This window comes from Zeus faber (assembly GCF_960531495.2).
Source record: "Zeus faber genome assembly, chromosome: 22".
Taxonomy (NCBI): domain Eukaryota; kingdom Metazoa; phylum Chordata; class Actinopteri; order Zeiformes; family Zeidae; genus Zeus; species Zeus faber.
In genome coordinates, this window is record NC_137209.1 from 15757757 (window position 1) to 15782307 (window position 24551).

The following is a 24551-nucleotide window of genomic DNA, read 5'->3' on the forward strand; positions in this document are numbered from 1 at the left end:
CGGATCATAGCACAGCACCTTGCCAGCATTCTTGGACAGAGTTTGTGAGACTGTGGAGCTACAGATGGAGCAGAGGGACACAAGACGCTTGTGGGAGGGGCTGCGGACGATAACAAACTACAATTGGACTACGGCTAATTGGAGTTACACCACTTGGGATGAGCACGCACTCTCAGTGTCAGAGCATGACGTCAGGAAGGCTCTGATGCGGGTGAACACTAGGATAGCTGCAGGCCCAGATGGCATATCTGGGCGAGTACTAAAAACCTGTGCTAACCAGCTAGCTCCGGTGTTCACTACAATATTCAACATCTGGCTGGCTGAATCAGTGGTCCTGTCCTGCTTGAAGAGGTCCACCGTCGTTCCTGTCCCGAAGATCACATCTTCTGCCTGCCTGAATGACTACCGTCCGGTGGCCCTCACCTCGGTGGTCGGTGGTCATGAAGTGTTTCGAGAGGCTGATTAAGGATTAAATCTGCGCCTCCCTCCCCCGCATTTTGGACCCGTTGCAGTTCGCGTACCGGCAGAACAGATCCACAGATGACGCGGTCTCCCAGGTACTGCACACCACGCCCTGACTGGCTGTCAAGCTGAAGGAGCTTGGACTGAATACTCTGCTGTGTGCCTGGATCCTGGACTTCCTCACAGCCCAGCCCCAATTGGTTAGGGTGGGGAAGCACATGTCCAGCTCCCTCAACCTGAATACAGGATCCCCCCAGGGCTGCGTCCTCAGCCCCCTACTGTACTCCCTGTACACACATGTGGACTGTGTGGCCAGGTCCAGCTCCAACACCATCATCAACTTTGCTGACGACACCGTTGTCGTGGGCATGATCACCGACTGTGATAAGAAGGCCTACCGCGAGGAGGTGGCTGACCTGTCACTCTGGTGCAAGGACAACAGCCTACACCTGAACGTCAACAAAACGAAGGAGCTGATTGTGGACTTTAGGCGAAGATTACAATTGAGGACGCACACGCCCTTGGTGATTAATGGGACTTCTGTTGACAGGGTGAGCAGCTTCAAGTACCTGGGAGTCAACATCACAGAGGATTTAACATGGACTTTACAAACAGACACTCTGGTGAGAAAGGCTAGGCAGCGCCTTTACCACCTTCTACTGTGGAGCGGTGGAGAGCATCCTGACAGGCAACATCACTGCCTGGTTTGGGAACTGCACTGCTCAGGACAGACAGGCCCCAGATGGGAGTTTTTTCCCGCAAGCCATAAGAACTGTCAATGCTGACCTCACCAGGGGTCCTTACTGAGACACACACACATAGGCTCCACTACCTTCTGTACTGTATGTAGTATACTGTACCGCATACTGTGTCACTGTTCTGGGTTGTTCAGTGTTACCGTATTGTTGCGCCGTACTGTTGTATACTGTGCTGTATTATCCAACAAACACTACCTCACTTTATTCACATTCCATTTTAATGCACATATCTGTATTTACATAAATGCCTATCCCATATACATAAGTCTATCCCATATACGTAAGCCTATTCCCTTATCTATTCCATTTTATTTTATTCTATATATTTTCATTTTATTCTATAAGTATTCAACTTACTGTATTACGTTTAAGGAATCAGTTAGTTGGTCTATTAGAAAGAAATTTTTCCCTAGGACATATTGTGTGTTATCACCGGGTGCGTTACATTACATTTCACTGCATATATGTATGAAAGTATGTATATGTATGTGACGAATAAACCTCTTGAATCTTGAATATAGTGTAACTTTTGTGAAAACCGCACATGGATTCGGAGTCGCGATATGGCACTGCTAGTTTTATGGTGCGACCATGGCGGGGAATGAGGTTCATTTATTTGATTTCGTGAGCGGGAAAAAGGTTGGGGAGCAAAAATAACTAAGCTTCTTCCTGGTCCAGGGCATCAGCAGCATTCTGTCTCCTGCTGGCATTGTCCTCCTGGTGACACAAAATAGAATGAGTTTCTTCAGACTCAATAGACCATTCAACAACATTGTTTCCTATTACAGCTCGAGGTTAACTTCAACCCTTTTTAAGCCAGCTGACGAAGGCCCACCACAGACTGACTCTGGTCGCCTTCTCTCGTGAAGCGTCCTCTCTCCTTTTGTAGGCTGGTACCTTGATTGCTGATCTGGCCCAGCTTGGTTTCTCCACGTTTCCAGCCACCACCGGTGGATATATCTGTTTTCCACAATGATTCCCAGCTGGCAGCCTTTCCTAGCTGAGTGCTGCCCTCTTCTATGGCTCTCTCCAGTGGTTTGACCCGAGGGAACACCACAGCATCTATAAAATATACCCTCTGTCATGATTTTGCCCTGTGTTTGTTATAGTTTATTCTGTTCCTTGTTGTTAACCTTCTGCAGATGTCCTCTATGTTTTTCCCCTCAGCTCTTTCTCGTCTCGTCATTACATTTAATTTGTCTACCCCAGTCAGTCCTTGTCGGTCATACAATTCCCTGCGTGTGCTGTGGCCTGTATGCCATGCAATGTTTAAGTTTCTTCAGTAAAGATACTTTTGTTTGAGCATTTCCTGCCTGAGTTTCTGTGTGTGCTGCATTTGGGTTCACCAGACAGCGTCGTGACACACTCGCATATTCCAAGAGGTGTATGCCAATGAATAGGGATTTTGAAATGGTTGGGGTTGATAAAATAAAAAAAAAAAGTCTCCACAACAAATGAAAAATGCAAGCATCTCACAATTTGTTGAATACAGCTTTTATTTGGTAGTGGTGTGAAGGTAAGAGAAATGCTAATTTTTAACAGACAAGATGATATTTAATAGACACAAAATGACAGTAACAGTTCAAAGGTACTAGGGAACTGACAGGAAGGCTTCTGAAAGAGACAGTACAGTCTTACTGTAGGGCCTATACTACCAACAGATTGATACAGTTATTTGTTTATTAAAAGAACTTGACCATCTACTAAGCAAAGACAAATTAGTTAGCCACAGTTAGTGATGTATGAATAACTTAAAGACAGATATTCAGTAAATATAATAAAGGGTCTACAGACGACAATAAGCCTTTTGACCAATTTAGATTGATAGAAATGTGGACGTGTGCCGCCTCTGCCCCCCTACTGAATGAAAATTACAAAATCATGTGCAGTAAAATCTCACAAATTGTTCTTGGGGAGAATGTCAGGACTGGGGTACAGCTGCTGCCTCAGGAAGGTCAAGATCTTCTTCCAACTGTCTTCCTGAGCATCCGCAGCACTTTTTGCCTTTCCTCCAAAAAGCGTAATCCCTTCAAATCAAACACATACATTTGTTCATCCTTAAGTAGTAGCATATTACAATTCTTTGGCATTAGACGGATTGAAGAAACATGAAAGATAGAGAACCATTCATTTTCCTGCTTTCACCATACTGCGGTTTCCTCAACAAAACAATACAAGATGTCGCCAGACTCATGTTCCAATTGAACTGTAGTAAAACGTATAATTCTTACGTTGCTCCGTTGTACCATCAAGACATGGTGCTCTGATTGTAATTCTGGGTGGTGTATGAGGGAGCTCAATTAAATGCCCTGTTTCCGAATATGAAAGAGTCGTCAGCAGATGCTCATTGCCCGCCTCATGCATCATCTTGGCGATCTGAGGATAAAGCATTGAACAAAAATCAACCTTGTTCAGCCATCATGGCTTCACAATGATGCTTAAGAGATGTTGGCATATCTTTGTGAGGGTAATATTTGAACTCACATCTTCAGCGGACTCCTTAGAAGCTACAGCCTGATCGTCCTCACCATAAATCAGCAACAGCGGGCATGTAATCCTTTCCACCTGGATAAGAAGTAATAGTAGTACTTAAAAGTATTCAACTTGTGCTTAACAACAGTATCCAGTGACATACATATACATAGACTAGAATGAGACTAGAATTAGTCTCAGAAAGGGACTCCTGGTTTATGTCCTACTTCAATCTCTCACACCAGTGAATACAGGCCTTGCATTCTGGTGTCCCTCAGGCCTCCATACTGGGACCTTTGCTGTTCTCCTTGTAAACTAAATCCCTTGGTGGTGTGATCTCCCTCTGTGGCTCCTCCTATCACTGCCATGCAGATGACACTGAACTCTGTCTGTCCTTTCTTTTCTCCAACAGAAACACATGTTGACAGGTGCATCTCTGCATGTCTTAACCATGGATGATTTTTGTTTTAAGTGGAATTTGAAAGATTTCATGGAAAACTAGTGTTGAGTAGTCGTGGTACTTAACAGTGGTTGAAAAACAATGATGGAATGTCAGTTACTTACATCCAATTTATTATCCATTATCGGCAGAGTGGTGTCACGCCATATTGCCTGGTTCTTCTCATTAATTTTTATTTTGTGTCTGCTTGAGCAAAATGTTGATCCATTATATTGATAATTTAAATTCCATCCAGTCATAATGCTTTGTTTTGTATTGCTGGCAGTATGAGGCAATACACTTACAAGGCTTGAATGTGTTGCTCATTAAATTCTGAGACTGAGGTTTTGAAACGAGGGTAGTGGAGTCCATTGATGCACACACAGCATTGAGGCTAGAATGAAACAAGAACATAATCAAACCAAGCATCGAATTTGTTAATGAATTAACTTTTTTGTCAATTTTTAGAGAACAAATATTTACTCTGTCTTTTTAGTTTATGGAGTGGTTGGGAGAAACCGATGTAAACCGGTAAAACTGAGTTTTACAAAGTTTACAGATTGCTCCACAATTTTCATGAAGGAGCATGAAGTATCACGGTATGGTGGCTGTTATGATGTTGGGACACACACTGGGTTACTCAAAGCATCAACACTTTCAATCCTAAAATGTTTCTATGGTGTATCTTAAAATCTGTAGAAGTGGGGTATAGTGTAGCATATATATGCAACACAGAGAGCTACATTTCCCAAATGCTTTAATATGTGACTGTGGGTTTCTGAGGGTTACGTACACTGATATTCATTGTCTTAGCTGCCATATTGAGTGCCACAGTCCCACCCAGGGAACTGCCGACCACTCCAACTCTGTCTTTGATCACCAGAGGGTGTTCTTGAAGAAGACAAAATGCTCTCTAAATGGACAATGAAAGATAAGAGGGATAATAATAGATGATAATGAGGGAATACAATTGGCAACACAATGTAGTACTTAATTCACAGTTCACACACTTGTACTCTGGATCTACGGAATATTTCAGAATACTGAAATAACACCTGCATGTAAGCTGGCACGGCTTAAGAAAGAAACTGCACTGCACCTCAAAATACTCCAACGTTCCATCAACTTTATTGGTGGTCATGTATTGCACCACCACAGAAGCAAAACCATGGGATGCAAGCAAAGAAGCACGGCTCTCTTCCAGACCACCACGCGCTCCCCATATATCCATGATCCCAGGGAAAGGTCCTGGACCTGAGATGGAGAAAACATGTTTTAAATGAACAGACATTGTCATCCATGCAACCAAATCTTTCGTCCAAAAAAAACTATGTGAAATAATGAAATAAAACATCTTGAAATTCTCACTGAGCACTTTATTAGGAATACCTGTACACCTACTCATTCATGCAATTATCTAATCAGCCAATCCTGTGGCAGCAGTGCAATGCATAAAATCATAGGGGAGAAAATGTGATCTCAGTCTTTTCGACTGTGGTATGATTGTTGGTGCTAGATGGGCTGGTTTGAGTACTTCTGTAACTGCTGATCTCCCCGGATTTTCATGCACAACAGTTACTCATATTTACTCCTCATTAAACCTCTCTCATCCATCCTTGTGGGTGTGAGGGGTCAACAGAGAATGGCCAGACTGGCTTGAGCTGATAGAAAGGCTACAGTTACTCAGATAACCACTTTGTACAATTGTGGTGAGTAGAAAAACATTTCAGAATGCAAAACACAGAGAACCTTTGGGCGGATTGGCTACAACAGCAGAAGGCCATGCGTTCCTCTTCTGTCAGCCAAGAACAGAAAGCTGAGGCTGCAGTGGGCACAGGCTCACCAAAACTGGAGAGTTGAATATTACAAAAAACATAGCCTGGTCGGTTGAATCTCAATTTCTGTTGAAGCACGTAGATGGTGAGGTCAGAATTAGGCGCCAAAAGCATGAATACATGGACCCAACCTGCCTTGTGTCAACAATCCAGGCTGGTGGCAGTGGTCTAGTGTGGGGAATTCTAATATTGGCACACTTTGGGCCTGTTAATACAAATCCATCACCGCTTAAATGCCACAGAGAATTTGAGTGTCGTTGCTGACCATGTGCATCTGTTCATGGCAACAATTTATCCGTCTTCTAATGGCAACTTCCAGAATGATAATGCACCATGTCACAAAGCAAAAGTTGTCTGGTTCATTAACATGACAATGAGTTCAATGTTCTTCAGTGGCCTTCCTAGTCACCGGATCTGAATCCAATATAACACCTTTGGGGTGTGATAGAACGGGAGATTTGCAGCATGAACGTGCAGCTGACAAATCTACAGGAATTGTGTGATGTAATCATGTCAACATGGACCAGAATCTCAAAGAAATGTTTCCAAGATCCTGTGGAATCCATGCCAAGAAGAAATTAGGCTGTTTTGAGAGCGGGACGCCCTGCCCAGTATTAGTATAGTATTATTTTAGTATTATAGTATTAGTATAGACCGGTTCCGCTTCTCCCTCAGAGGTATCCAAATTCCATCAGTTACAGAAAAACCCAGAAAGAGTCTCGGGAAAATCTTTAACTGCTCCCTCAAGGATGCTGCCTCCATCAGAGCAACCAACCAAGAACTAGAGGGATGGCTGAAAACTGTTGACAGATCAGGACTACTGGGGAAATTCAAAGCCTGGATATACCAGCATGGCATCCTACCCAGGATACTCTGGCCTCTGCTGGTGTATGAATTCCCACTGTCAACAATCGAGGGGTTTGAGAGGAGGATTAGCTGTCACCTCCATAGGTGGTTGGGATTGCCAAGAAGCCTGAGCAGCATTGCCCTGTATGGCAACAGTAATAAACTGACACTCCCCTGCAACATTCTGAGTGAGGAGTTCAAGGTTGCCAGAGCAAGGGAGGTGTTGCAATACAGGGAGTCCAGGCATCCAAAAGTCTCCCGGGCAGGCATTGAGGTGAGGACCGGAAGGAAGTAGTGGGCACTGGAAGCAGTGGACCAGGCGGAATCACGTCTACGCCACAGAGCGCTGTTGGGATCTGTGGCTGTTAGCAGAGCAGGACTGGGCAGCATTCCAACTACCAACTACATCAAGGCAAAGGGGAAAGAGAGGCGGGACTTGGTCCAGAAAGAAGTGAGAGCTGGGGTCGAGGGGCTGCATGCGAGCCAGAGGGTGGGAATGAGGCAGCAGGGTGCAAGAACCAGGTGGGAACAGGCAGTGGATCGCAAGGTCACATGGTCTGAGTCATGGAAGGCTGAACCCTTCCACATCAAGTTCCTTGTTCAATCCGTGTACGATGTTCTGCCCAGCGCATCTAACCTCTTCTGTTGGGGCAAGGTAGACTCACCATCATGTCCCTTGTGCCAAGGAAGAGGAACTCTGGAGCATATCCTCAGCACTTGTCCCAAAGCTTAAGGAGAGGGCCTGTACTGCTGGCGACACTACCAAGTGCTGAAGATACGTAATCGCTGAGTCCATCTGTAGCGCCATCGACCAGAGTAAGCGTCTCTCACTATCAAGACTAGAAATCGCATTCTTGAGAGCGGGACAACATCCAAAACCGCGCCCAAAAGCCCAGGCAAGTCTTCTTGGGTCAGCTTGCGACTGGCAAATGAGGGTGGACCTGGAAACCCAACTCAAATTCCCCGAAGCCATCGTAGAGACCACCCTGCGCCAGGACATTGTGCTGTTCTCGGAATCATCCAAACAAGTGGTCATGTTGGAGCTCACAGTGCCTTGAAAGGAACTAATAGAAGAGGCCAAAAAAAGGAAGAGGGAGAAATATGCAGAGCTGGTGGAAAGGTGCTGCAGAAAGGGGTGGCGTGCAAAGTGTTTGCCCATTGAGGTGGGAGGCAGGGGCTTTGCAAGCAAGTGCAAAGCCTATAGCGTCCTGGGCATCACTGGTGTGTGCAAAAGAAAGGCCATCAGTAGAGCTTCAGAGGCAGTGGAGAAAGCCTCTCGATGGCTGTGGATCAGAGGGCACAAGCCGTGGATGAATGCTTCTTGGACACAGGCCAGGAACTGATCACTCCCGGTCGGGTCGCCTGGGTGAGGGTGTCTGAAGTTGAAAGACCCGAAACACCCTATGATCCCAGGTACTATGACTGAGGATGTGTCCAAGTGCATCATGGGATGTATTTTACTATCAAGTGTTACTAATAAAGTGCTCAGTGAGTGTATATGGGTTGTTTTGTTGATGACAGCATACCTGGGGGCACAAAAAGAGTGGCTGTTATTCCATTTTCTCTAATGTCGATCCTCCTTACACCCGGTGCCATTAAAAATCTCTCTGTGACCACAGATGCCATGCAACACTGCTCTCTGAAGCCTTCCATAATATGATCTTGATACACTGAGATAAATATCACCTTTGGGATGGTGACATCCTGAACCCTAAACCTGAGGGGCGATGAAAATGCAAAATTAAAATGGGAAAATAATTTTTGGTTAAACTATAACGTAATGGATCTTTTGCTTGTGGGAACTGCCATGGTTGTCACGTTACATTGCGCCACTCATAGTTCCTTCCATGGTACGCATACTCCACAGCAAGCCCATTGGTTCTTTTCCTGTGTAGGTTCCCCCGACACTTGCATCCTCAGATACTAGAACATCAATTTGAAACAGTTAACATAATATTTGGAGATGTTTGGAGAACAGTGGAAGAGTTTTTCTTTTAGTGAATTTGGTTATAATGCACTTATGTGCTATTAAAACCTGTATTCTGTATTTATGTTGATGTTCCATGTTCAAGTTTATGTTCAAGTTTATTTATCAAATGCACAGAAACTCTTGGAATATAAATGTACAATAAAATGCTTAAATTACATGTTTCCCCTCAGTAATTTACACAATTAAAATAGGTATTAAAACACAGAAAAAAACGATGATTTAAGCAATTGTATAGTTTTTAAATGTAAACCGCATCATACAAACATTATTGAAAGTTGTACAATTCAATTTGAAACAGTTGGAGAACTTTGGAAAGTGTTTTTTTTATTAATTCATGATTATTTATTAGAATGTTTTATTTTAAGCATTATTTGACTTTGTTGTTTGCTTTCAACACTTGGTTCAATGCTTGTTTGCTGCCGTTCCTTGTCTTGTTTCTTTGCATTCAACAAATAACCTGCAGGTAAACAGTCTAAAAATATTCTTGAAGCTGATCCACCACAGCATTGAGCAATTGAGAGCTGAACCCACCGTTAACTGCTCCGTCATCATTGCTTAAATAGTGGCCAAAGGCCTCCCAGTTGTATTTGTCTTCACAGGGGTAAAACGAGTGCAGAGTAACGGGAAACCTGGGAGGCAAATTTTCCACAACTATCTTGAATTTCTCATCTAATTGTCCTCTTGCAGGGAAGACGGAGAGAATTGGGTGGACAGCCTCAACAGTGGTTGAGGAAGATCTGCGGAACATATAAAAAGCATTTTTTGGCATATTATAAAAATCTCAATATATATGACAACAGTTATAACAACTATAGCAAAAAAATTATGCTTGAATTGTGCTTTCTATTGTTGACCATCCGGTCTGATTCAAATTCTTCCTGATTGCTGAACACCAAGGGTCGACTCATCACTACAGTGATCCAGATACCTGCAATGTATTCCCGAACGCTCGCGAGGAATGAGTGACGTTAACTCACGATAGCGTCGACAACTTGCTGTTGAGGCTGAAACGGTTCTCTTAAGCCTGGTTACGTACCCCAGGCAAGCTACAATACGCGATCACAGGGACGTGACAACACACGTTTCGGGGCCCTGTCTGATTTATAAACAGCTAATCCACAAGGGCGCAAAAATCACTAATTTGGTTGGAGGAAGTGTTGAACGACAAAAAAAAGAGAAGATGGTCAAGACGTCCTTTAAATATCACAAGAACACAGAATATAATAATTAACTCATGTATCAAATGTTTATTTACTCAATACAAAAATACAATTTTAATGTGTAAGACGACAGCCATATATTGGAAATTGTGTGCATGCATGAGACTAACGGCGTTGCCGTTTCAGTGAATGTTTTCCATTAAACGATTACTTCTTTGCTGGTGTCATTTGTTGAGTAGTTCTGTTTTTATATTTACACCTATATGGGACACGCGAGGAATTGCACCACACGTATGATAGTGTTTCAAAATCCAAACACACACGCATTTGCTACGTGAGAACTCAAGAAAGGACCCCCCTGCGTAGCTTTTTGCATTGTTGCGTGCATTGTCTTGCGTAGTGTATGTGACAGGCTGGAACTGAAACGTATTATTTGAAATAACATATATGAATAAAATAATAAAGAAAAGAAAGAAAACAACACACTGCAGCTATTTATAAATTCAGAGGACAAATTGTTAAAATAGGGTACTATTTTGGGAGCCAGAATACATGCCGAAATATGTACACAAAATAGTATATTAGTATAGTATAATAGCATATATAGTAAATTATAGTATAATTTCTGAATTCGATGTACTGTATATATAAAAGTACATACAAATATACCAATATATAAAATACAGTAAATTCAATCCATGAAATTGCAATGCAATATTTTGACAGTATTAATAGTGAAATAAGATACTTTGCCTCTGTCATTGTTGCTTTACCTGTTGATGCTGACATGAAGTGCACGTGCTGGGAAGCGTGAAGTCTGTAAGTGGCTCGACATCATACAGGCGTTAGTCAGTTTAGGTGAAAAGAATCCCTCTGTTCACCATTGAGAAGTGTGATTTTTCTGTGTTTCTACATTGTTTTGTGGGTTGAAAAACAATGAACCATCTGGAGGGGGGAGTTATTTAATACTTTGAACCAATACCCAGCTTCAGTTCGTATGGTTGCGCCTGGCACAGGGACTAATGACTTTTGGGTTGGCTGGAGGGCAAGAGGAACTAGTGCCAGCATCACGCAAGCATGGGGACTGTTGTGAGGCACTGTGGATGTGAATTCTTTAATTGAGCATCAAATTGTACACTTTGAATATAACTGTACAATGAAATACTAAAATAATATGTTTCCTCTCAGCAATTTACACAATTAAAACATGTATTAAAACACACAGAAAAAAACAACAATTTAAGCAATTATAAAGAATTTAAATGTAAACCATATTGTATAACTATGATTGAGAATCTGGCTAATTCAATTTCAAACAGTTAATGAAATGTTTGGAGAACATTGGAAACTGTTTTTTATTAAATAATGAATTTCATTAGAATGTTTATTCTAAGCATTATTTGACTTTGTTGCTTGATTTCAACACATTATTCAATGCTTGTTTGCTGCTGTGCCTTGTCTTGATTGTGTGCACTCGGCAAGTAACCTGCAGGTAAACCTGCAAAAAAATATTCCTCATGCCGATCGATTGGTTTGCTAATTGCTAAATAAACAAACAAACAAACAAACAAATAAATAAATAAATAAATAATAATGATGATAATGATAAAAATAAAAATTGTTTGTGTTTAACACTTTCTTCAAAGCTTGTATACTGCCATGCCTTGTCTTCTTTGTGTGGATTTGGCAAATAGCCTGCAGCTAAATGTTCCCAGTACAATTTGTCTTCAGACCGGTAAAACGAGTGCAGAGTTATGGGAAACTTGCGAGGCAAATTTTCCACCACTATCTTGAATTTGTCATCTATTTGTCCGCTTGCAGGAAAGACAGAGAGAATTGGGTAGACAGCCCCATCTGTGGTTGCAACACATTTATTGATATATTACAACAATAAAAATATATGTGAAGACAGCCATAGCAATAAAATTAAGCTTAAATTGAGCGTTATTCCCTTTGATATTGTTGACGGCCCGGTATTATTGAAATTTTTCCTGATTGCTAAACACCAGGGGTAAGCTCACCACAATAGTGATCCAAATACCCGCGGATTCCCGAAAGCTCGCTAGGAATAAGTGGCATTATAATAACAATAATAATAATAATGATAATAGCATTATTTATATAGCAACTTTAAAAACACAGTTTACAAAGTGCTTTGACAGATGAAATAAAAGCAGAGTGTTCAGATCATGAATTTAAAAGGCAAAGGAACATTAATAAACACAATTAAATTTTAAAAGTGGATAAAAACCACACAAAACAAATAAATAAACAAACAAACAAATAAATAAATAAATAGATAAATAAATAAATAAATAAATACAATATGATCATAATAAATAGTAATAAAAGGAAAATTTAAAATAAATAAATAAGTAAGTAAAAAATAAAATAGATAAAGAAAGGGGGCGGTGTCACATTAAAGCAGATGGGTTTTGAGAAGTGATTTAAAAGAAGTCACTTACTCTGCCAGCCGTATCTTCTCAGGCAGGTCGTTCCAAAGTCGAGGCCCTGACAGAAAAGGCCAGTCACCTTTAGTTTCAAGTGTCTACAATAAACTGGTGTTTATAACCCCCTTTCTTCTGTCTCTGTGCTGGAGGTCCTTGAAAACCACACCTGGCTGGCGTGTGGTGGTGAACTGCCATATTGTTGTTAAAAATTCAGAATCAAAAGGTCAGAAAAGTTCAGAGTCAAAAGTCTTTTGTGGACAGAGTACCAAGGCCACTCTCAATTTGACTGGTAGAATTTGGGGGAGTGAACAATATGATTTCGGATTTTGAATTATTGAGCTGACGAAAACTCTGTGCCATCCCATGGTTTTATTTTTTTAACTATTTTTTTATGTAACCTCTTTTTAACCAGGAAGTCCCATAGAGATCAAAAATCTATTTTACAAGGGAGACCTGGCCAAGGTAGCAGCCATACAAAATAAACTATAAAAAACACGTACATGATATACAAATGAACAATAATACAGAATGACAGCTATTCAAGCACAATGGCCTCTCAAGAAAAACCAATGACATTCCTCCCTCTCTGCATTCTTTAATGATACTCTTAAAATCATAAATAGATATGAATGTTATTAGTTAAAGAGCTTTTTGGAGATTATTCCTTGACCATGGTGCATGGAAAGAAAGAGCTGTTTTGCCAAAGTCTGTCAAAGCCCGAAGAACATTCAAGAGCAGCCACTTGGAGGTGCGCAGATAGTAACTGCTAGAGCTGACAGAGAGAAGGGTACTGAGGTTTACTGAGTTTACCCAGCACAGCTTTATAGATGAACATATACCAGTGTTGCTGTATATGAATAGTTAATGATGTCCAGCCAGCTAAATTATAGAGAAGACACGATCACCTTTAGTTTTAAGTGTAGGCTTTGGAATAGAACGGCCCTGCCTGAGGACCTAAGGCTGCAAACTGGCTCATGCTGATCAGATACCTTTTTCACAGTGTGGCTTATGAATCTTATTAGCTGCGCATATCGTCCGCTCTGGCAACGTGGATCGCCTGTGAGAGTATGGTTGTTCTGAATCACCAGACAGTTCATGTCCCCTCAAGTGGAAAACAGGGCATTGGACTGGTGGATTGAGGTCTCGTTGGTCAGTCGTAATGTGCAGAACGTCCCGCGCAAGCCCCAGCTCGGACAGGCCTAGCAACGCATCCGCCCCTCCAACCGACCCATGCACAGCCCCAAGGCGCACCGCTCCAACAGAGCCTGGCGCTCCAACAGAGCCTGGCGCTCCAACAGAGCCTGGCGCTCCAACAGAGGCTGCCGCTCCAACAGAGGCTGCCGCTCCAACAGAGGCTGCCGCTCCAACACAGCCTGGCGCTCCAACAGAGCCTGGGGCTCCAACAGAGCCTGCCACTCCAGCGAAGGCCACCTGCCCCAGGGGGCCCCTCTTTCAGTCCACTTGTTGGTGTTTGTTCGGGGGAAAAGTTGGTTGATGGGCTAGGGTTTAATTGTACATCACCAGTTAATAAAATCAGGAACCCCTGTATACTGAGAGCATACCACTTTCCTCTTCTCTGAGTGTTTTGTTTGTTAATATTTGGTGTTCTGTGGAAATATTAATTTTGCCTGGTGATCGAGTAAATCACAAGGTATCCATGTCCGAGGAGATTCAATCTTGGCATATCATTGAAAGATACAAAGTAGTCGGCTATTTTTGGCATTTGTTTTTCCGCATTGTCCGCATTTAAGCATTGTCTGAGTGACACCAGCAAGAGCCAACAGCAAAGCAGCAGCGTACAAACATTTCCATGATCTCTGTCCTTATTGTTTCCTCTTCTTTGTTTTAAGCTTGTCCTTGTACTGCTGAATATTTGTTTAAAAACAATGGCTAAAGCAGCGAGTGGTAGCAGGGAGAAGCAGGATAAAAGGATGAGAGTGGAGCCTTACAAACCACCCATACCCTCAGCAAATTTCATGTCTCCCCCTAGTGTCTGGAGGCTCTTTGATGGGTGGATGGCCCATCCAGCCATCAAGGTGCCTAAGCGTGGTGTGCAGTACCTGGGAGACCGCGTCATCTGTGGATTTGTTCTGCCTGAACTCCAGTGGGTCAAAGGTGCAGGGGAGGGAGACACAGATTAAATCCTTAATCAGCCTCTCGAAACACTTCACGAGCACCAAGGTGAAGGCCACCGGACGGTAGTCATTCAGGCTGGCGGGAGAGGCGACCTTCGGGACAGGAACAACGGTGGACCTCTTGAAGCAGGAGAGAACACCGATTCAGCCAGGGAGGTGTTAAATATCCTAGCGTGCACTGGGGCTTGCTGGTTAGCACAGGTCTTCAGTACTCGTCCAGATATGTCACCTGGGCCCACAGCTTTCCTGCTGTTCACATGCATCAGAGCCCTCCTGACCTCAATCTCGGACACAGAATGCTCGCTCATCCCCAGTGGTGTAACTCTAATTAGCTGGCAAGCTAGCAGTGTTGTTGCCAGACTCAAACCGTGCATAAAAGGAGTCCACCTTTGTGGCTGGGGAGGGGGTGCTCTTGTAGTTCGTAATAGTCCACAGCCACTGCCACAAGGTTTCTGGTATCCATTGCTCCATCTGTAGCTCCACTGTGTCCCTATACGTCCATTTGGCATCCTTCACCGCACTCCGCACGTGTACGACTCCGCTTTGTAATTTTCCATGTTTCCGGATTCAAGACCATCGTTGTAAGCAGCCGTACAAGCATTCAGAGTGCCACGGATGGATTTATTAACCCACGGTTTCTGGTTCAGAAATATCCAAACTTTCACCGTGGGAACGATGCTGTCTGCTAACGTAGCTTTGAAGCTCACAGGTAGTTTACTTCCGTAAACTCGCTAACATCACTGGAACTTGATTGGAACATGTCCCAATCATCGTCAGTCAGAGCGTCCTGAAGCGCAGCCTCTGATTGGTCCGGCCATCGCTTTACAACCCTCGTCACTACCGGTTCACGCGCAATGCACAGCTTATAAATAGGAACCGGTAAAATCGTGGTGTGGTTTTCCTAAATGCAGGGAGCGAGACGGTCTTGTATCTGTTCTTGTAAGGTGTGTAGCAGTGGTCCAAAGTTGTATCTCCCCTGGTGGCACACATGATGTGTAGATAGAAATTAGGCAGAACTTTTTTAAGGTTCGCCCTTTTAAAGTCCCCAGCCACCACCACAGCCATGTCAGGATGTTCTTTCTGAAGTCTGCACAACAAATCATACAGGTCTGATAGTGCTGTGTCGGTGTCCGCTTGCGGTGGAATCTATCAACTGTGATGATGATGCTGAATTCCCGGGGGAGGTAGAATGGACTGCATAAGATGGTCAGCTGTTCCAGGTTTAGAGAGCAGGACCAGGAGAGAGTCTTGGTGTTGTTGGGGTTACATCAGCAGCTGTTTGTCATGAGGCAGATGCCTCCACCGTTGGATTTCATGGAGAAGGACTTGGCAGGACGTATGGTGTGGTCCGGCACCAGCGGATTCAACCATGTTTCTGTCAGGCAGAGGATGCAACAGTTTCTCATATCCCGTTGGAATTTGATCCTCGCTCAAAGGTCATCCATCTTGTTCTCCAGGGACTGGACATTGGCAGGAAGGATGCTTGGCAGAGGTGGACAGTATGGTTGTGTCCTCATTCTGACCCGAATGCCCTTTGATTACCGCAGTGTTTCCTCCGTGGGCCCACCTGTGGAACAGCGGCTCTGTTGTTGTTGTTGCTGTCGTTGTTGCTGAGAGCGTTACCTTAACCCTAACCCGTAGGAGATCACTGCCGATGGGTTTTTGGCGGACATGGTGATAAAAAATGAAACAAAATGTAAAAATGTGCGTAGTCGACACGGAGCGCCCACGCAGTCAGCTGCAAGGGGAGGCACCATGATTGCGCCACCTGCAAAGTTTTCCCGAAAGCTGGTAAGGAATGAGTGGCGACCCACAATCCTATCACCAACTTGCTGTTGAGGCTGAAATGGTTCTCTTAGGCCTGTTTACGTACCCCACGCAAACTACAATACGCAAACACAAGGACGTGACCACACACATTTCGGGGCCCTGTTGGAGTCATAAACAGCTAATCCACAAGGGGGCAGAAAAAAAACACTAATTTGGTCAGAGGGAGCATCGAACGATAAAAAAGAGAAGATGGTCAAGACGTCCTTTAAATACAACAGGAACACAGAATAAAATAATACATAAATGTATTGAAAAAGATCAAAGAAATTATAGCCCTCAACATTATCCAGAACTGTATAAATACCAAATAATAATAATAATAATAAAAATAATAATAATAATAATAATAATGTTGGATTTATTTATGTAGCACCTTTAAAAACACAGTTTACAATTGTCAACCCCTATTTGATTAGAATGTTTTGCTGCCATGCCTTGTCTTGTCTTGTTTCTGCGCATTCGGCAAATTACCTGCAGGTAAATGTTCTTAAAATATTCAAAATGCTGATTCACCGCAGTGTTCAATTGAGAGCTAAATCCACCCTTAACTGCTCCGTCATCATTGCTAAAATAGTGCCTAAAGGCCTCCTAGAAGTTGGAACAACAACAGCAGCAGCAACAATGGCAGCAACAACAAAAGCAGCAGCAACAGAAACAATAACAACAGTAGCAGCAACAACAAACAAACAAAATGAACTGCAACAGCAGTAGCAAGAAAAGCAGCAGAAACAGCAGCAACAACAGCAGCAGAAACAACACCAGCAGCAACAAGAGAAGCAGCAACAATATCAGCAACAACAGAAACAACAGCAACAACAGCAGCAGAAACAACGACAGCAGCAACAGCAGCAACATCAACCACAGCAACAACAGCAGCAGCAACATCAGTGACAACAGAAACAACAACAGCAGCAACGAAGAAACCACAACAGAAACACCAGCAACATCAGAAACAACAACAGAAACAGCTGCAACAACAGAAACAACAGCAACAACAAAAAACAGCAGCAACAACAGAAACAACAGAAACAACAGAAAAAACCAAAGCAGCAACAGCAGCAACAACAACAGAAACAACAACAGAAACAACAAAAAACGTAGAGACAACTACAGCAAGAACAACAGAAACAACAGAAACAACAACAACAACAGCAGCAAAAAAAAAAAGCAGCAACAACAGAAACAACAGCAACAACAACAAAAAGCAGCACCAGCAGCAACAAAAACAACAGAAACATTTAGAAGAGAAACAACAACAGCAGCAACAACAACAGTTGTGGCAAACAGAAACAGCAGCAACCCCAGCAACAACAGAAAAGGCAGAAACAACATTAACAACAGCATAACAACAGCAGCAACAACAGCAGCAGCGGAAACAGAAACAGCAGCAACAACAGAAACAACTGCAACAACAGAAACAGCAGCCACAACAGAAACATCAGAAAGAACAGAAACAACAGAAACATTTAGAAGAGAACCAACAACAGCAGCAGAAACAACAGAAACAGCAGCAACAAAAGAAACAACAGCAACAACAGAAACAACAGCAACAACAGAAACAATAGAAACAACATAAACAGAAACAACAGAAACATTAACAGGAGAAACAACTACAGCTGCAACAACAGAATAAACAGAAACAGCAGCAACAACAGAAACAACAACAGAAATAGCAGCAACAACAGAAACAACATCAACAGCAACAACAGAAACAGCAACCACAGTATCAACAGAAACACCAACAAAAACAACTACTACAACAACAGCAGTGACAACAACAGCAGTGACAACAGCAGTGACAACAGCAGCAACAGCAGCATCAAGAGAAACAGCAGGAACACCAGAAACAGCAACAGCAACCGCAGCAACAACAGCAGTAGCATCAACAGCAGTAACACCAGAAGCAACGATGCAACACCAGCAATAACAGCAGCAACAGCAGCAGCAACAACAGCAGCACCAGCAGCAGCAACAACAGACAACAACAGCAGCAGCAACAACAACAGCTGTGGCAAAAGAAACAGCAGCAACAGCAGCAACAACAGAAACAACAACAGAAAAAACAGAAATAGCAGCAACAACAGAAACAACATTAACAACAGAAACAGCAGAAACAGCAACAACAGCAACAATAGACACAACATCAACAAGAAAAAAAAGCAGCAACAGCAACTGCAGCAATAACAGAAATAACAACAGAAATAGCAGAAACAACAGCAACAGTAGAAACATAACAAAAAACGACAGAAACAGCAGAAACAACAGAAACAGCAGCAACAACAGCAACAACAGAAACACCAGCAACACCAAAAACATAAGTACCAACAACAGCAGTAACTACAGCAGCAGCAACAACAGAAACAACAACAACAGTAGCAACAACAGCACCGGCAACAGAACCAACAACAGCACCAACAACTGAAACAGCAACAGAATCAACAGCAGCAATAGAAACAGCAGTGATAACAGAAACAACAACAGAAACAGCCGCAACAGCAGCAACAACAGAAACAACAACATTAACAGCAGCAACAACAGAAACAGTAGCAACATCAGAAACAACAGCAACACCAGCAACAACAGAAACAAGAACAGCAGCAGCAACAACAGCAGCAGCAACGGCAACAGAAACAGCAGCAACAGCAGCAACAACAGAAACATCAGCAGAAACAGCAGCAACAACAGCAACAACAGAAACAACAGAAACAGAAACAACAGCAGAAACAAAGGAAAAAAATGACAGAAACAGCAGAAACAACAAAAACAACAGCGCCACCAACTGAAACAGCAACAGAAACAACAGCAGCAATAGAAACAGCAGTAATAACAGAAACAGAAACAGGAGAAACTACAGAAAAAACAGAAAAAACAAAGGCAGCAACTGCAGCAGAAACAGCCGCAATAGCAGCAACAACAGAAACAACCAAAACAGAAAAAACAGAAACAAAATAAACAGGAGAAAAAACTACAGCAGCAACAAAATAAACAACAGAAACAACTACAGCAACAACAGCAGCATTAACAGAAACAAAAAATTAAAACAACAAAAGCAGGTGCAACAACAGCAGCAACAACAGAAATAGCTGCAACAACAGCAGCAGCAGCAACAACAGCAGCACCAGCAACAATAGAAACAGCAGCAACAGCAACTGCAGCAACAACAGAAATAATAGAAATAGCAGAAACAACAGAAACAACAGCAACAGCAGAAACAACAGAAAAAAACGACAGAAACAGCAGAAACAACAGAAACAGAAGCAACAGCAGCAACACCAGAAACAGAAGTTGCAACAACAACAGTAACAACAGCAGCGACCACGGCAGCAACAGCAGCAGCGACAGCAGCAACAACAGCAGCAGCAGCGGCAACCGTAGGAGCAGCAACAGCAGCAACAGCAACAACAGCAACAACAGAAACAACAGAAACAGCAGCAACAACAGAAACAGCAACAACAGAAACAACCGAAAAAGAAAAAACAGAAACAACATAAACAGGAGAAACAACTACAACAGTAACTAAAGAAACAACAGAAACAAAAACAGCAGCAGCAACAAAAGCAAGAGCAACAACAGCAACAACGACAGAAACAAAAACAGAAATAGCAGCAACAACAGAAAAAACAGCAACAGAAACAACAGCAGCACAGCAGCAGCAGCAACAACAATAGAAACAGCAGCAACAGCAGCTGCAACAACAACAGAAATAACAGAAATAGCACAAACAACAGAAACAACAGCAACAGCAGAAACATCAGAAAAAAACGACAGACACAGCAGAAACAACAGAAACAGCAGCAACAACAGCAACAACAGGAACAACAACAGCAAAAACAGCAACACCAGGAACACCAGAAAAATAAGTATCAACAACAGCAGTAACAACAGCAGCAACAGCAGAGACAAGAGCAGCAGCGACAACAGCAGCAACAGCAGAGACAACAACAGCAGCAACAACAGCAGCAGCAGCAACAACAGAAACAGAAAATACAGAAACATTAACAGGAGAAACAACTGCAGCTGCAACAACAGAAACAACAGAGACAGCAGCAAAACAACAACAATTGAAACAGCAACAGAAACAACAGCAGCAATAGAAACAGCAGTAATAACCGAAACAGCAGCAACAGCAACCAGAGCAACAACAGAAACAATAACAGAAACAACAGAAAAAACAGCAACAACAGGAACAACAACAGCAAAAAACAGAAACACCAGGAACACCAGGAATAGAAGTATCAACAACCGCAGTAACAACAGCAGCATCAACTGAAACAGCTACAGAAAAAACAGCAGCAATAGAAACAGCAGTAATAACAGAAATATAAACAGGAGAAACAACTACAGCAAAAACAACAGAAACAACAGAAACAACAACAGAAACAGCCGCAACAGCAGCAACAACAGAAACAACAACAACATTAACAGCAGCAACAACAGAAACGGCAGCAACAGCAGAAACAACAGAAACAACAGAAACAACATAAACAGGGGAAACAACTACAGCAGCAACAGAAACAACAAAAACAGCAGCAAAATCAACAGAAGCAACGGCAGCAGCAAGAACAGAAACAACAGAAACAACAACAACAGCAGCAACAACAACAGCAGCAGCAACAACAGAAATAACAACAGCAGCAACAAAAGCAGAAGCAACAATAGCAGCAACAACAGAAACAACAACGAAAATAGCAGCAACAACAGAAACAACATCAACAACAGCGGCAAAAGAAACAGCAGCAACAACAGAAACAACAACAGAAACAGCAGGAACAACCGAAACCGCGGCAACAGCAACCACAGCAACAACAGAAACAACAACAGAAACAGCATCAACAACAGAAATAACAGCAAAAACAGATACAGGTGCAACAACAGAAACAGCAACAACAACATTAACAGCAGCAACAACAGAAACAACAATGGGAAAAAAGCAGCAACAACAGAAACAATTACAACAGCAGTGACAACAGAAGCAACACCAGCGATAACAGCGGCAACAGCAGCATGACAAAAGCAGCAGAAGCAACAGCATCAACAGAAACAACAACAACAGCAGCAACAACAACAGCTGCGGCAAAAGAAACAGCAGCAACAGCAGCAGCAACAGAACCAACAACAGAAACAGCAGAAACAACAGCAACAACAACAGAAACAAGAGAAACATAAATTGGAGAAACAACTACAGCAGCAAAAACAACAGCAGCAGCAACAACAGCAGCAGCAGCAGCAGCAACAGCAACAGAAATAACAACAGCAACAAAAGCAGCAGCAACAATAGTAGCAACAACAGAAACAACAACAGAAATAGTAGCAACAACAGAAACAACATCAACAGCAACAACAGAAACAGCAGCCACAGTATCTACAGAAACACCAACAAAAACAACTACAACAGCAGTAGCAACAACAGCAGTAAAGACAGCAGCAACAGCAGCGACCACAGCAGCATCAACAGAAACAACAATGGAAAAAGCAGAAACAACAGCAACAACAGCAGCAGAAACAACAGAAACAGCAGCAACAGCAACTGCAGCAACAACAGAAATAACAGAAATAGCAGAAACAACAGAAACAACAGCAACAGCAGCCACAACAGAAAAAAACAACAGAAACAGCGGCAACAACAGAAACAACAGCAACATCAGAAACAACAGAAACAGAAGCAACAGAAACATAAATTGGAGAAACAACTACAGCTGCAACAACAGAAACAACAGAAACGGCAAAAAAACAACAGCAGCAATAACTGAAACGGCAACAAAAACAACAACAATAGAAACAACAACAGAAAGAGCAGCAACAGCAATCCCAGCAGTCATTATAATAGCAGTCAGTGAGGAATAAACAGATCTCACAGCATACAGCACACACACACAAATCTCACCACACACTCACGCCCCAACAATATCAACATATTACTGGAGAAATGAAGAGTAGGTTCGTGTCTGGATGTTGAGGCACTAATATTCGGTCTGATAGCTATAATTCGGTTACTGAAGAATGTAGCAAACTCCTGACATTTTTCAATTGAGAGCATCTCTGACGGGGTTGCAGATGGTGGATTAATTAGTCGATCAACAGTGGAGAAGGGCGCTTTACTAATGTTGAGCTTTTCATTAATGATTTTAGAGAACAAAGACTGTCTAGCCTGTTTAATTTCTATATTGCACTGATTAAGTCTATCCTTGTAAATTTCAGCAGAGCTTATAAGTACCCATAAGCTGGATTTCTCTCTAGTGACTGAGACCTGGCTGAACAGAACTGGCACAGTCACGGTCATTGAGACAGTACCTCCTAATTTCAAATTCATCCAAACCACTAGAGCTGATAAGAGAGGCGGCGGAATAGCTGCTGTCTTCTCGGATATTTACACCTGCAGGAACCATTTCAAGATTCCAAGCTCTCTGGACTCCAGAGCTTGGAATCTGTTCTCCAGCCGGAGAGTCTTAGACTGGCGCAAGTAGCGCACACAACAGTCAAGCCAAAGTCCATGTTCCAAAATCCAAAAAACAGTTCAGGCCAGGGTCAAAACTAAAAATAGTAAGGATATCGCAGTGTTAACAATCCAAAATCCATAATCCAAAATCAGGTAAACTTATCAGGTAAAGACGGGAAGTATTCAACGAGGTATCGCACTGACGTGACAGCTGTAACCAGAAGTCATGGAAATGACTTAACCCACAATAGTTTACATGGGTTTACGTACGCCTGTTTACGTACCCCGTGCTAGCTACAATACGCAAACGCAGGGATGTTTTGGGGCCTGGAGTCATAACAAGCTAATCCACCTGTGGGGGGCTGCCTGCTGTTGTGGGTGTGGTGTGGGTGTGGGTTGGGGTGTGGTGGATGGCTGTTGGTCTTTGCTTCTGCTGAGCGGCTTCTCTGCGACAGGTGCTGGGGTGATGAAGGGCCCATATATCTGGCAGCCTGCTGAAATCGGCCGGGGGGGGGGGGGGGCTAATATCCAGGTGCCCCACGCGGAGTACACTCTGCTAAGAGGATGGGCACTCGGCGCTCGCGGCCGGGTGGGGTATGTGGTGGGCTGCAGTGGGGTGGGCCTCGCCCTTGTGCGGGTGGGCATGGGGCTCCCACCAGCTTGCCTGCAGGGCGGGCCTTTCGGACGGGGCGTCGGTCTGTTGGCGCGGGTGCTGGTTTCGGGCCTGCTCTCCAAGATTCAAGATTCAAGATTTTTATTTGTCACATACATATACATACTTTCATACATATATGCAGTGAAATGTAATGCAACGCACCCGGTGATAGCACACAATATGTCCTAAAAAAAAAAATATAGGTAGAAAATTATTTTCAAATAGACCGACTAACTGACTCCTAAAACGTAATACAGTAAGTTGAATACTTATAGAATAAGATAAAAATATATAGAATAAAATACAATAAAAATAAATTGAAATAAAATGGAATAGATGGAGGGAATATGGCTATGTATATACAGATATGTGCATTAAAGTGGCATGTGAATTAAAGTGGCATGTGAATGTGAATAGAGTGAGGTAGTGTTTGGGATAATACAGCACAGAATACAACAGTACGGCGCAGCAATACGGCATCACAAACAACCCTGAACAGTGACACAGTATGCGGTACAGTATGCTACATATAGTACAGTAGGTAGTGGAGCCTAGTGTATGGCCCAGTTAGGACCCCTGGTGAGGTCAGCATTGACAGTTCTAATGGCGTGCGGGAAAAAACTCTGTCTCAGTCTCTCTGTTCTCGCTGTGTGACTGCGGAGGTGCTTGCCTGACCGCAGCAGCTGAAACAGTCCGTTGTTGGGGTGATGAGGATCCTTCATGATCCTGCGGGCTCTGCTACTACACCTCCTGGTGTATAGCTCCTGCAAGGGGGGAGGGTAGTTCCAGTGGAACGCACCACCCTCTGCAGGGCCCGCCTGTCCTGGGCAGTACAGTTCCCAAACAGGGCAGTGATGTTGCCTGTCAGGATGCTCTCCACTGCTCCAGAGTAGAAGGACTTGAGGATCCTCACCGAGACCCGGAATTTCCTCAGCTGCCTGAGGTGGTAGAGACGCTGCCTCGCCTTTCTCACCAGAGTGTCTGTGTGTACAGTCCATGTTAAGTCCTCTGTGATGTGGACTCCCAGATATCTGAAGCTGCTCACCCTATCGACAGAAGTCCCATTAATCCACAAGGGCGCGT

General features: G+C 43.1%; 1 protein-coding gene across 2 annotated transcripts; it reads right to left on the reverse strand.

The window, feature by feature from the left end:
* Window positions 1-2738: 2738 nt before the first annotated feature.
* LOC307247529 (peroxisomal succinyl-coenzyme A thioesterase-like) lies at window positions 2739-10830 on the reverse strand. Of its 2 annotated transcripts, XM_080023691.1 has the most exons (11): window positions 10736-10830; window positions 9334-9539; window positions 8636-8735; window positions 8339-8529; window positions 5231-5385; window positions 4925-5044; window positions 4437-4525; window positions 4257-4335; window positions 3705-3785; window positions 3452-3596; window positions 2739-3247 (listed from the first exon to the last, which is right to left on the reverse strand). In XM_080023691.1, the coding sequence occupies exons 1-11, from the start codon at window positions 10798-10800 to the stop codon at window positions 3117-3119; spliced, it is 1362 nt and encodes a 453-aa protein (XP_079879817.1). In that variant the 5' UTR covers window positions 10801-10830; the 3' UTR covers window positions 2739-3116. The 2 variants fall into 2 exon arrangements, with proteins under 2 accessions (XP_079879817.1, XP_079879818.1); XM_080023692.1 differs by lacking the exons at window positions 8339-8529; window positions 8636-8735.
* Between the last annotated feature and the right edge of the window lie 13721 nt (window positions 10831-24551).